This window comes from Neolamprologus brichardi, chromosome 12 (genome assembly GCF_056152115.1).
Source record: "Neolamprologus brichardi isolate AB-2024 chromosome 12, ASM5615211v1, whole genome shotgun sequence".
Classification (NCBI taxonomy): Eukaryota; Metazoa; Chordata; class Actinopteri; order Cichliformes; family Cichlidae; genus Neolamprologus; species Neolamprologus brichardi.
Window position 1 is genome coordinate 35,888,606 of NC_142115.1, and position 15,008 is coordinate 35,903,613.

The 15,008-nt window shown below is 39.9% G+C and overlaps 1 protein-coding gene across 1 annotated transcript in view; it reads left to right on the forward strand.

Moving 5' to 3' along the window:
* Positions 1 to 344: 344 nt before the first annotated feature.
* The window catches only part of LOC102797264 (protein unc-13 homolog B-like), a 211,869-nt gene continuing 197,205 nt past the window's right edge, over positions 345 to 15,008 (forward strand). Inside the window, exon 1 of the mRNA XM_087849490.1 lies at positions 345 to 606. Coding sequence (XP_087705616.1) covers positions 585 to 606 — 22 coding nt within the window. The 5' untranslated portion in view covers positions 345 to 584. The remainder of the gene's footprint in view (positions 607 to 15,008) is intronic.

Here is a 15,008-nt window from a genome sequence, read left to right on the forward strand (position 1 = left end):
TACGTGCCCTTAAGTATTAGTAGGTAAACATAATTACTTTGTAATTTTAAATACAATACAATGAAGTTTAATTTAATTACAAAGGAATTACGTGTTTAATCGCAGCCATATCATAAAGTGTTGCCAGGTTTTCTTTTGGCATCACTTAATACTGAGCTGTTTTTTCCCTTCTTTTTGTCAGTGAAGCAGGAAACTAGGATTTGGGCATGGCAAGCTGAATTCAACATTTCAAATGTGGTGTAAAGTGTTATGAACCACAGGAGGACAATTGTATGCTCGAGCTGATAGCCCAGATTCCTACTTTGCCTGTGACATGTGAACGCAGCACAAGTGCCGCCCCGCTCTACCGGATTTCAGCCGGTAGGCACTCGTTTTCTGCCAGTGACAGTCATCCCTTTAAACCCTAAGGACCTCCTGGATTGTCCACCTGCCCGACGTCTGTCCCTTTCCTCACCGCGCGGCGCGATGAAGCGGAAACTGAGCGACATTTAGGAGCAGTCTAAATGACTTCTGTGCAACAGGCAACTGGGCTGCAAACTCACTGAAGGCTGGTCGGAGGAACTGTTGCACAAAATCCCGCTGCGATGTCTCTGCTGTGCGTTAGAGGTATGCTCTCACTTCACAGCTACAGGTTATCGTTTCAACAGGAGAACTCATGGCTCTGCTCGTGTGAGGGTTTCTTAAACGGGCGAAGTTCTCACGGAAAAGATTTTATATATAAAAACACAAAAACTTAGATGAAAGAAAAAAGGAAGGCAGAATATTTGAGGGCAATACTGTAACATTATTCTGAAACTATCCAGTTGTGAAGATACAGAGCATAACATAAACTTTAAGTGTTTCCCTGAAAGGTGAATTTAAACCTCATTTGCCTCCAGTGACGTTTAGTGTAACACTCAGGCTGGATGCTGACTTTAAAAAAGGAAAATCACAGTTAAGTGACAGCGTTTGGTCATTATTGATGGATATGTGTGCATTAATGTTTTGTTGCTTTTTTATGGTCCGATATCGCGAGTCTGAAAAGTTAGGCTTTGGTTAAATCGAGCCATCTAGTAATCAGTGCTCAATGCCAATGCTCACCAAAGAGCACTCTCAGTTTTCAGCTGTTAAAGTATTAGCTTTGTATCTAAATGAGGATTGATTTAGTCTGTTAGGCTATACCCAAACATATGAGGGACATTTATTTCTGAAACTATTAAAAATCATAGACACGTTTTTCTGAATGAAAAAATGCTCACAAAATGATTAAAGTTTGTTTTCTTCCTGTTATAGTAACATATGCTTGATTATGATAGAAGGTCTTCTGGCCCTGATTTTTACCCATTTTGTCGGCATATTTTTATGATTATTGTTTGTTTGTTTTTGTTTTGTTTTAGCTTGTCATTATTATTGTTGAACTTTAATTTGGATTACCATTTATCTGAGATTCTATGATTATTTTAGCATTAGCCTGTTTAGAATGATCATTATAGGTCAAGTAGTCTTTGAGTTCTATTATATTTGGTCCTTGGTGTTTTTGGTGATCGTAGCCTCCACCGTGTCTCTCGGTGTTCAGTTGAGTGTCAGCGGCTTGTCACTGTGTCCAGTTAGCTACTTCCTGTTTGATTTTGTCAGTCTCTTTTCTTCACCTTAGTTTTACTACAGGTGCCTCATGTCTCAGTAGTTTGAGTTCAGCTGTGTCTTCTTCCCTTTATGTTTCCATTTTCCCTGTGCATATCCTCGGCTACAGTGCAAACAAGGCTGGAACACGTCTCCATGCCGTTTTCAGACTTTATTTGTGATCTGGAGCTACATCAGCTGCGGTAAAAGCTCGGTTTCCTGATTCTTTCAGGTGGATTCTTAGCAGCCTACATTTGGGTCACTTATACTCTTAAATGACATGAACCCGAAAACTGTCAATACTTCATGTTAAAATAGTTTAAAACTGGATTCATAACATAATAACATAACTTAGGACTGTATACTCTCACCTGACCATTAACACTGCACATCCTCAATAGATTGAGAGGAAAAAAAATAGATTAATCAGTGGCTATTTCTTTGTAATTTGCTGTGGCAAGAACACATTTTATGTATTTGCTGACATTTGGTACTTTAAGGTCTTTATCCTTAAGCTGACTAGGGCTGCCATGATTAGTCGACTAGTCACGATTACGTCGACTATTAAAATCGTCGACGACTAATTTAATAGTCGACGCATCGTTTGAAGCTTTGTACGATCCCAAAAGACGCAGGAATAAGTAGTAGGATTTAAGAGTGTAATAACGGACTGAAACAGAAGATGGCAACACTGCATGTACAAGGATGCCAGCTGCCGTTAAACCCCGAAGAAGAAGAAGCTGTGTCCCAGAATTCATAGCGCAGCCCAGCTCAGTTTCCAACAATGGCGGCAGCTAGTTAGTTTTAATATTACTCTTATTGTTCTTTCTGGGTCACAAAATAAACGTTTAACATATTTTCAGGCGAGAATGTAGCTGTGTAAACCTCAAATATCTGCTCAGTTTATCAAGACACCACATATTTTCAAAAGCGCTCCGACGTTTTCGGAGACGTCTGTTACCCACTAGCTCGATAGCTAGCCGGAGGCTAGGCTCACTAGAGCCCGTGAGAGGACCGGACTCCGGGCAAATCATTTTAAAACCCACAGCAGTCTTTCACTACTCAGGTTAAACATGATATATAAGTCACTTAGATAACTTTAAAATGTTATTGTTTGGCTTTTTTTTAGCATTTTATTTGTTCCTGAGTAAATCGGTTTGGCTGAGATTAAAGAGATGCTTGAGAATATCCTCCGGTGTCCTGTTATATTTTAGATAGCAAGGAGCAGACAGCTGAGTTTATTAAACTCCACCAAAACAATCTGCAAATTTCATTAAAATTTAATAAACTATCATCTTGTCTTTATTTTTAGTTAGCACATACCTTAAACACTTAAGGCTGTAAGCTAATGATAGTTATATAAGAGCAGATGCTGCTGGTGCAATAAGCTGTAGTTTTATGTCCAATGGATGATGATCTGATTAGTCGACTAATCGCAAAAATAATCGGTGACTAGTCGACTATCAAAATAATCATTTGTGGCAGCCCTAAAGCTGACTGACCCCTTTAAGGTAGCAGGTTACAGATCTCTGCAGGGACATTAAAAATAAAATGTGCACTTCCTTCTTCGTCGTTCAGCGGTCTCTTTCCACGTGAACTGCCCCCCGAGTTGCCCTGAAGCAAGTCACTTGATCTGCAGTTGTTCAACTAAAGCTGATGAGCGATGTGAGATTTTAATGTCTAAGTAAAAGAATAAAAAATGATTTTTTTATTTTTTTATTTTTGTTGAAAACCTGCATGTGTATCGGGTCTGACAAAGTTTGATTCATTAAAGGTTAAAAAGCCGGCGCTTCCCCTCACCACCAGTTTATTAACATTTTTGGCTCCTTTCCAGATCACAAATTGCTCTTCTCTCGCAGACATGCTGATTGATTTTTCACACCATCAAACTATTGTCTGGCTATCTCCAGCTCTCAGCCCCTGGTGTATTGTTTCTCACTGATCATTTCTGACCATTTCTCATCTTTGGGTGTGAGTGCTGCCTGAGGATGAAAGGCCACCACCACCTCCACCCAACTCCTATTACAGAATGATGAGATGAGGGTGAGGCTGGAGATGGAGCGAGTGAAGCACACCTGGGTCGCAGTGGGCTCAGACAAGTGGAATTATAAAATAATCTAATTTTGTTTCATAGCTTGCCCTGGAATTGAGAAAGTGTGCTTCATGCTCACATAAAAGTTGTTACTTGTTCAGGTTAGCGTGAACCCTGGACTCAGCTTTTTAAGCTTTGCTGTTTCACTCAGAAGGACAGAAATATGGATTCAAATCAGTCATGACATTGTCCCACAACATCTGGACATATACGCCAGAATTGTTCACCACATCATCTTTATAAAGTGCAGATGTGTGAGTGCTTGCAACTTGTTTCTGCTGCCCAGATGAGGCCATAAATATCAGTTATTGCAGGTCTGACTTAGGATGGACTCAAACTGAAGTAAATGCATCTTATAAATATGAGTGGATGTGTGATTCTCAACGTTTCTCCCAAGTGAATCTACATAATATGTCATCTGACTGTCCTTTAAACTGTATTTCTTTTCCCTTTTAAAAAAATCTGAAATATTTCATCATCTGACTTTCACAGACACATCAAATCTTTAATAAAGAATATATTTTTAGACGGCAGACTAGAATGGTTTAATAGTAAACAACAACACTGTCAGAAAGAGGAAGTAAACCACAGTTTCCCATGTGAAAAGCTAATGTTTTGTTAACTTGTCCAGCCCATCATTGTTTCTTTGCAGATTCAGTGCTTTATAATGTCACCTGAATTCTTCCTGAGATAATCTCCCTTTCTTTTCTTTGTAACGCTAATAATAGACCTGGAGCCATACCTAGTATCTCCTTGCATATGCAGACAGTAAGGTGAGAAACATGAGCTACAAGCAAATAAGGAGAAATAACCTCACAGGAACGAGCAGAGAACAAAAACAAACAGTCTATAGTATTAAGATTCACGCTGTCAAAGAGCAGTCCTTGGACGTGGATGACCCCACCTCCTGTAATGTGTGCTCTTTACTCTGCTTTTAGGTAATTTCTGCATAAAAGTAAATTTAGCTGCTTTAAAATTTCCACAATCCTTATGTTTTTCCCTGTTTTTAGGGTTTAAAAATGTCTTGGTGTAGTTTAAAGTGATTATATTGGACTAAAAAAAGAGCCTTTCTTGGTGTAAAACGTCAGACACTGACAACACCAGCAGATAACAGATTAACCAATTGTGTTCTTATGATGTCATCAGGTTGTTCAGGGACAAGAGATGTATCTGTGTGATGAGCTGGGAAATGCTCTCTCTGCCTGTGGTAAATGTGTTCTTTGGCAGTTTTCTTGTCTATGATGTACCTGACATGCTATCAGAGAAGCCAGTCTTTCCATCTCTTAAAGGAAGTGCCTGATATAAAACCTGACGAGTGGCATTCTTCTTGGAAGCTGTGATACTTTTCAGAGGCTCATTTCCTCATTCCTGGTTGTGTTGAGCGCCCTCAGAACCTGCATGGTGGCCTGCAGATCTCTGCAGGAAGTGAACGGCTGCAGAAACGAAAGCAGGATGGGAGGACGCAGCTTCTGACAGCTCAGTCTGTACCCACTCCTAGCTATTTCTGGATAGCAATTATCAGTGGAATAAATGCATACACTGATGGCATTGCATAATTTGCTCAGTGTTGAGTAAGGTTACTGTGAAGAAATTGCATTAGATGAAATTATCCGGCAGTAATAGAAGATAAATACGTGCAGGTCGACTGTCAGGCATTTGGAGATAGCAGCGTGGCATTCAGCCTCAGCAGATCGGCACAGAAACTGGAGCTTGTGCTGATTTTATTTATGTTTTTTTTAAATGGCCTGGTTTGGATTCATGCATTCAAGGTGATAACTAAAACCATTTTGTAGGCCACCAGATGCAAAAGGTGAGGGCAGACCAGGTCAGCCAGTGCACCGGGACACACTGTAGTGGAATGACAGGGATGCAAGCAAAGCTTCAGCGGCCAATCTGTGGAGGCGGGGGTGGGGATAGAGGGGAAATAATCCCCATGCCATCTGCTGCTTTTCCTATCCTGCGTGGTTATGCTTGTATACATGTGTGTATGTTGGACTGCAGCTCACATGGGCCAGTGGACTTCACTTCCTCCTTCTCTTTCCCTCCCCGTCGTGATAAAGCTATTTCCTGCTACGAGCATTGGCTCAATCTAACAGTTTCTCTTTACACTTAATCTTTGCTACTGGCCACTTGTCTCAACTCAGGCCGAGGAGTGCTCAAAGAAGTAGACTCCAAGACGATTGTGACATGAAATGCAGAGAAAATACAGACACAAAACTGCGTTCACCTGATTTTCTGCTCTTTGCAGAAATTGGTGCTGTCTCAGCACTTTTTCTTCTCTTTTTCTTTTTTCTTACAAAGGTGGGAGTTTTGATAGTGATTGGTGATTCTTATTGCAGTATAAACATCAGTTGGCACATTTGGGAGTAATGACAAATATGTGTAAACCAGCATCCATCCATTTTTTGCACTTATCTGAAACAGAATTGGATCAGTATTAGGCTATAAACGTTCCTAACATCACTGTTTTCCAGTTACTCCTGGAAAATCCCGAGATGCTCCCAGGTTGATGAAATATATATTTAATTTCTCCAAAGAGTTCTGGTCTCCCCTCTGAATCTCCCAGCTGAAAACAGTGAAGGTGCAAGGAGTAGAGATGGTGAGAGTACATGAGTTTAAATAGCTCAACCATCCAAAGCAATGGGCAGTGCACAAGAGATGAGAAAGAGAGTGCAGGCAGGGTGGAGTAGGTGGAGATGAGTGTCGGGGTGATTTGTGACAGAATGATAGCAGTGAGACCTGCTATGGTTTATTATTTGGAAACCGTGGAGCTGACAAAAGGCAGGAGGACAAGCTGGAGGTAGCAGAGCTGAAGATGCTTTTCATTGGGAGTGACCAGAAAGGACAAGATTAGACATGTGTACATCAGAGGGACAGCTCAGGTCAAGCTGTTTGGCAACAAAGTTACAGACCACAGAAATGATTCATGGCTGTATTGAAGGAGGCTGTGCAGAGGATGCTAGGGATGGAAGTACATGATCCACTGTGGAGGCCCCTAAAGAGAAAACCAAACAAGAAGAGTATTTAACAGTTCATGTGCACTGCTCATATTTTACATAGGTGATCGTAAAAGTTGTAATATTTCAATTAGGGCGCAGCGTTGTGGTGCGGTGGTTAGCACCACCGTTTCACAGCAAGTGGGTCCTGGGTTCAAACCTTATGGTTACCTGACGCTGTACGTGTGGAGTGTTGGTTAGGTTCATTAGTGACTCTGAATTGGGTGTAGATGTGATTGTCTGTCTTTCTGTGCTCAGCCATGTGATGGCCTCTTCCCTCAGTGACAGCTGGGACGGGATCGCTGTAAACCTAAGATAGACAAAGCGGGAAAAAATCAACATATGAAGGCTTCTGAGATGAAGCTTTATGACTCCTGGATTTTGTATTCTCTTTGCGCTCATCACAGTGACCACAAAGGTTAGATACTGATAAAACTGATTTAATGTCATTGTTTTTATTGATTCTTATCATTTAATTTAATTTAATTTAATTTAATTTAATTTAATTTAATTTAATTTAATTTAATTTAATTTAATTTAATTTAATAATTCAATTTTCTTGAATAAAAAAAAATAGACCTGCAGAGGTTTGAAGGGTCAAAACTCTGCAGGTTTTATTATATGAAGGTCTGATCACTGTGCAAAAACTGATCAGGAAAAAGCGTTGGATGTAACTCAGGTATGCAGAAGTCCATAAGTGTCATTTTGTTATGGATGCAGGTCCTAGAAAAACACATTTTGTGAGTTTTGATTTGTTTTAGACCCCAGATATTGATCGATTGGGACTCTAATTTGTGTTTGTGATGAATACAGATGAAGACAAGCACTCAGGTAATGGTGCAACTGTCTGTGGTAATGTCATGGTCTATAAAGCCCTCGTTCCATGATCCACTCATACTGGATCACTCGTGGACTTTCAGTAGCATCTCTCTGATTGGCTCATTATCGTGGAGCGGTAGGGAGACGGTCTCTTTTAATTTGCGTTTATGCAGGATAATATGTGGTATACATGCTAATGTAAACACAATGAGGCACTGGCATTGAAACAGATAATTAAATGAAGTAATGTGTATGCTCACAACACTGAACTATACACAGAATATATATATTACAGCTTTATCTTGCAATATAAAGTGTCTTTAGATACAGTTCAGAGAAATTCTGTTAATCCGTAAGCTGAATTTGAAGTGTTTGCACACAAACCTACAGCCATATATGCTGCTAGCATGAAGCCCGAGCGTAAGCAGAAGCTTATACATGAGTAAAATGATCAAACATACTTCAGTCAGAGGATACTGACCAACCCATGCTAGATCCACAATAGTTGTATTTATTAGTTCGGCCTGGCGAGGTCCACGGGGGCTGTACATTAATGGAAGTGAGAGGGTGTTAATGACATGGCCAAAAGGTTTGCAACCTGTACGCTCTCAAACCCACCACGAGCTGGAGGACTGGAGCTAAAAATAGAGGCACAGTCTGGCCCCTCGTAATGACACTGCTATAGTCTACGCCTGTCTGGCTGCTGAGCATGTCAGGTCTGCTGCTCCTGTTCAACACATTTTATTAAGTGTTTCTACACCTGAGTGATTGTGTGGTAATGTTATATTTCAAAGTAAAAGAATATCATATATTATATGTGCAACATTTCTTTAGATGAAAAGCACATCATTGTAAAAGGGTGCCATCTTTTATTTTTAATGAAATAAACCCCCAAAGTTTGCCAAATATAAATAAATATGCTCAAGTTTCATGAGGGGTGCAGATGTCCTGTAGGTTATCACAAACTGACACCAGCTGGCAGAAAGAAGCAATCAACTTGTGTAGACTTTCAGGTATAATTTAGGGTGTTTAAATATTGCATTTGACTATTTAGGAATTACAGCCATGTTTTCCCAGCCTGATGAACAGTTTGTGTCCAGCTGTGGTCTGCTTTTTTCTCTTTTTTAAAATGAATTCATGACAAATGAAAGAAATAAAGATGTAGAGCTGATTCCAGGCGTTTGTGCTGAGTTTGGTTTAAGAGTTGTCCAAAGGGATGTCAGTACAAGTGTGCTAACCTGGACTTGTAATGCTGACATTAGAACTTGGTGATGATGTGGCTCCTGATAAAAGTAGCTTAATCCAATGATAACACTGGTTAGGTGTTGCTTCACAAGACAGAGGTAAAGTGGCCCAAAACCTCTAAGATCACCATAAGATCACCAAATTTTCTGAGACTGTCGCCTGACCTTTGACCCAATCAAGCATGTCTTTCACTCACTGATGACAAAACTGAGGGAAGAACGATTCGTGAATGTTCGGGCACAGATTAGAGGTCGTGGATCCTGTCCAGGGCTCTCCGCTACACGGCCAGCTTCCAGAGAGTTAAAGTCGTGACGCTCCAGAGGCTCAAGTGTCTTTATTTCCCCACCGAGACAACATTTCCAACCCTGAGCTTCAAAGCTGCACTTTCATTGTCACTTCAAAGAGCTCAAACCTGAGACATCAGAGCAGATTGTAAGTGGTCACAGTCAGAGCTGCAGTCCAACAAAGAGAAGAATGTCATCGGTGTACAGAGGAGATGACAGAAAATCATTTTAGCTTTCAGATTTTGTCAGATGTTGTTTTTTTTCTCTCCCATGTCAGGCTAAAAGTTCAGTCTTGGATAGTTGTTTTGGATATCGGTTACAAATTCACTGTTCATGTAATTCATAGATGTTGTACTCCTGGTGAGAGCAACGTAACAAACATTTAGGCCTTACTTTCAAAATGTATTTTGTTGAATTTTACATGTGATATGGAGAATAAACTTAACACTTACGTGAATGATGCATATCTGTAAGTTAAATATAGTGAAGCCCATAATTTGACTCAGTTTCTGTAGTTTTCTTCTGCACGCAACCACAGTTTCAGCTTTACTCAAAAAAATGTGTGAGCGATTTAGAAATTACACCCATTTTTATACACATAACTCCATTTTTTAGAGGTTTAAAATGAATTGTCCAAACTAACAGGATGTTAAATATAAAGATTGTTTTGTATTAAAAACATCTAACTTTGTAGTCAGTGTCTGTCTGAAATGTGGAACCTCTGGAGATCACCAATTGTGGGTGTTGCTTCCTTGAGGTTCCTTGAGAAAACTTGTCCAGTGGGTTGAGATTAGGTGACTGACTTGGCCATTGACGACAGTGTAACCGGCGGTTTGCACCTTGTTGTAAACCTTCTGTATTTCCTTCCATGAAGATGTCTCGTGATTGCACTTTTGCTTCCTGTCTGTTAGGTTTAGTTTGACCTAATGATTTGACGTGGAAACATTCAAAGACCCTGCGATATGATATTATCATTATTATCATATATTATCATACTTCACTCGCAATAAAATATAATTGTGCTTTTTAACATTTAGCAATATGTGAGTACTGAAATAACACACATTATGATTTAGGCATGTTTCTGATAATCTAACAATTAGCTGTGATAAATCATTAAAAATCCCGCATCTGTTGCCGTCCACGTTGACAGAAATGGACATTTAACTATTACATTTGTGCTCATCAACCTTCCTGTTATATAGGAATATAGCCAGAATATAACCAGCGAGCTGCCTTTGCTCACTGACAAACACTCATTCAGATTGATGGCAACATGTCGGCAATCTGACTGCATTTGTAAATTAGACAGCAATCTTTTTTAAACCTTTGATAATCTCTCTGAGAGCGAGATCAGTCAGGTCGAGTCAGGCACCAGTTGGCTCTGAATTTGTCGAGCTAAGTGTGTCCAGTTGTTTTTTTGTTCGCTGTTTTTTGAGCCCATTTAATTTAATTTTACTCGGCTACCGTTATCTCAGGACGATATGCATGTTTGTAGTATTCCTAGAGTAATGTAACTTTGTCCCTGAATGGATACAATATTGCAATTTTGCAATAGTATTGTGATACCATGCTGTATCGATTTAATTAAAATAAAAACCTACTTGTCCTGCTAATGATGACCTCCCTCTCTTTGGGCCTTGTATTTAAAATGACAATATAATGCAAACCCTGAAAGTTCGGGATAGATACTAGATGGCTGTAATTGCTCAGTAAACTTGCTTTTAAGCAAACATAATTATATATTTTAAATTGGGCATTTAAAGAACCAAATATATTAGCAAGCCTGCTGTGCTTGAATATAAGCTTCACTATAAGCATCATGTTGTTGTGCAAAAGCACAATGCCTTGTCATCCACGTCCTCCATTGCGTATGGAGACATTACAGATGTGCGTTTGAGTGTTCCTCAGTAGCAGCTTTAATCCAGTGCACTTGTCATCACACGAACATCAGCCTGCTCTTTTCCCCAAATGGTTTTTCTCAGTCTCTTTATTTTTTTCAGATATTAAGAAAGAAAAAAGGTCAAGAGTTAGCTACTGACCAATGAAAAGAAGTCTTTCTGCTTTCCTATGTCTCTTTTGTAATTCATCCACAGTACAATGTAGCAGGGTCTGGTAGATTTCAGCCCCGCTTAAAGCATTAGCTTGGAGGGATTATCCCACCAGCTAAACATGCGGTCACCAGCAGCACACATCCTGTCATACAATCACTCCAGAAGACACGTGCCTGCTTTACTACCTCTGATCAGCCTCACCAGCCCTGTAGCCCAGATGGACGCTGACCTCTGCAAGCACTAAAATGTGACACTCGCATTTTTATTCGTCCAAATCTTAAAGAGTGCTTCTGTCTGCTGTAGCGATGCACTTGCATTTATATTTTAGGTGATTTTTTTTTTTTCATTACAAGCCTTTGTTTTCTGCCAGTTTGTCAGCACTTCCTGTTCGTTGCTGTCTTCAAAGACAACATTGTATTGGCTGCGCTTCATTTGCATGAAGTTGAGGTTTAGGCTGCTTTAAACAAATCAGGATATCTGGTGCTACCCAACACCTGTGGTAACTTCCTGAAAAACTGTTAAGCGATGTACTGCCAGTCTTATATAAGTGCTGAATGTCCAATTTCTCATCTTTGATATTGTTCGAAAACATTAAACATTAACTGTTTTTGCAGTGTAAGAGAAAGTTTGGATACCAGCCATCCGTGTTAGTTTGGGTTTGTAATCCAGGAGCAGACGCCTACTTCAGGTGCAGATCAGTATTTGTGCTGGTATGTGAGGTTGTAGGAGGCGGAGAGGTGTCCACCAAACAGCACTGGGAAGTAGTGAGAATGTCTACGAATGTCACTATAGACATGTAGACCACATCCCACCTCTATGGAAGCCAGTTTCTGCCACTAAAGAAAAACAAAAGGATCCATAACTCGAAATTTTGAGTTATTTTCTCCACATTTCAACTTTTTTTCTCAAAATTTTGGCTTGAGTTAGTTATTAACTCAAAATTTTGAGAAAAGTGACTCAAAATATCGAGTTGGCGCTGCCAATCAGTAATCTATGTGAATGATGTCATTTCCTTGTTACCCGGAAGCTGAAGCCCTCAGGTACAAATGCTACAGCTAAGCTACCGGTATTACATCCAGTCATGAATGCACAGATTGCTGAGTATTTTCAGCGTGGCTTCAAAAATGATGAAATCCTTGTGTTATTAGCTGAATCACATGGCGTTACTATCAGCAAACGTACTCGCAAAAGCGCCAATGTGTTGCAGTCCGGTTTGGAGTGTGCGTTGCTCTGCGCCATATGCTTCCGGGTAAGAAGAAAGTGACCTCATTCAAAGTATGAGTTAAAAGTAACTCGAAATTTCGAGTTATGTTTCTTGAAATTTCAAGTTAATAAGTTGAAACTTCGAGTTATGGACACCTGGTCTTTTTTTTGTTTGTGTTTTTTTTTTTAGTGGCGGAAACGGGCTTCCATAGATGTGTATGGAAGCCCGTTTCCGCCACTAAAAAAAAAAAAAAACAAGTATCCATAACTCGAAATTTCAAGTTATTTTCTTGAAATTTCAACTTATTAACTCGAAATTTCGAGTTAGCTCTGCCAATCAGTAATATATGTGAATGAGGTCACTTTCTTGAGGTCACTGGCCCGGAAGCATATGGCGCAGAGCAACGCACACTCCAAACCGGATTGCAACAAATTGGCGCTTTCGCGAGTACGTTTGCTGATAGTAACGCCATGTGATTCAGCTAATAACACAAGGATTTCATCATTTTTGAAGCCACGCTGAAAATACTCAGCAATCTGTGCATTCATGACTGGTTGTAATACCTTAGCTTAGCTGTAGCATTTGTACCTGAGGGCTTCAGCTTCCGGGTAACAAGGAAATGACATCATTCACATAGATTACTGATTGGCAGCGCCAACTCGATATTTTGAGTCACTTTTCTCAAAATTTTGAGTTAATAACTAACTCAAGTAAGTCAAAATATTGAGAAAAAAAGGTGAAATGTGGAGAAAATAACTCGGAATTTCGAGTTATGGATCCTTTTTTTTTTCTCTAGTGGCGGAAACAGGCTTCCATACACATCAGACTAAGGGAAGAGGATGCATTTTTCCACCAAGCAAAAGTTCAGAACTCATTCTGATGTTGCATTGTTGCTCTCAGGTTTTGAAGGATTTTTTGATTGTGCTGCATCATTTTGATCCTTGGTGCCTTGTTTCAGAGACGACTCTGTGCTCAAATGTCACAAACGCACATCATCACATCTGGTAGGGCTTTAAATCCTTCGTACGTTATATAACGTCTAAGTATAAACTTTGCACAAGTCACATGTCCGAAGCTGCCAATCATGTGTGTCATGATAAGGCTCTTTTTGATTTTAATTTGAATGAGCTGCTGATCCGGTTTTATCGCCTTGAATCAAAACAATGTTGCGCTGTGCATTACATCGGACTCAGGATTAACACCTGACAGCTGCCATCTGTTGTCACACAGTTACAAATATGAGCTGTGTTGTTTTAATGTTGGTTTTAACGCTTCTCCGTTAGGAGCTGTGATTCTGAGAGGTGGCTCACAGAGCCAACTTTACACTGAATATTAAATAATTAAGTAAATTCAGAACATGTGAGCTAAAGTTTCAGAACACTTTTTACATTTAATATAAAGCAGTGGCGCTAACCTTGAGTCACCTGTTTCACATTTATTTATTTTTGAATGAGACTAAATCACATCTTCTCTCACAGTGTTGGGTCATTCACACAGGTAGCATCAGAGCCCAGTTGGCACTTGACCAACGAGGCCACTGTTAGCCTCTGCCGAGCTGCCACGACTGACACACAAAGCAAGCTGTGCTGACAGCCTAAGATAAATGACCTGTTAACAGTCTCTGTCTCTCTGTTTTTCTTATCACATCTCTCACTCTGACTGTGATTGAATGAGCATATTGATCTTCCTCAGTGAGAACATGTGTCTAAACTGGATTTAAATAACTGAATTAGCCCTAAAAAGGCAATAAGCTTTGATGCTGCTGCATAGTCAAATGACTGCAACAGATTTAAGGGAGGCCTGATTGAACTGCAGATCAATATCGGGGACTTTCTAGCCTGAAGCCAAGAACATGTTGGCATTTCAAGACTCTCTTGTGAATTTCAAGGCAATCTGGGTCTCAGTAAATTTAAAATCTCAGCTCTGTTTTTAAAAAAATAACCCCTTTTTCTCTAAATGCTAGCTTATAATAGCAGTTTCTCAAATTTGATTTTTGTCATGCTGCTCTTTAGAGGCTAATAATATTTAATCCCCAGAATAAATACATTGATTGCAACACCATCAGGAACATAACATAAGGTTTACTTTTCACATAGTTCCTGTTGTGCAAACAAAAGTCGCTGCTTGATGCTTTGCTCAGCAAAAGTTTAAAATGCAACATTACAGTAAAGCCAACGAACCACACAAAAATGTGTATACAGATGACATGTGTCAAACTCAAGGCTCTTTATACATTTTAATAAGGCCTGTGTATCACTTTAGGTTCTTAAATGTATCAACTGAGCTGGGAAACTGTGTAGAGCACAAAGAGAGCTCCATTCTGCTCGATTATTCTGTTTGAATCCACATAGTAGCAAAGTTACGGCGTCATAGATGAAGAACGGTTGCTTCAGAAAGTTGCTGGACTGAGAGGAGAAATGTAACTACAGCATGTTTCTTTGAAAGTGAGCGAGCTGTACAGTCATGTTCAGGTTTGTTGTAAAACTGTAATCAGAATACATTATTTTGCTTGGCTAAATGTTGTAAACCCCTCAGTCGTAAAAGGCTGAGGAATACTGACATCAGCCCGCTGGTAAGGCGGGTGGGGGCGTGGCCAACGAAGTTTGTGAACTCCATTGGCACACATTTGGGATTGCCGTGCCAACAGGTGCAGCTTGAACTAGTAACACAGTTGCTTTATTCCACCAATTACTGCGGCGCTAGTGTAGCTAATAG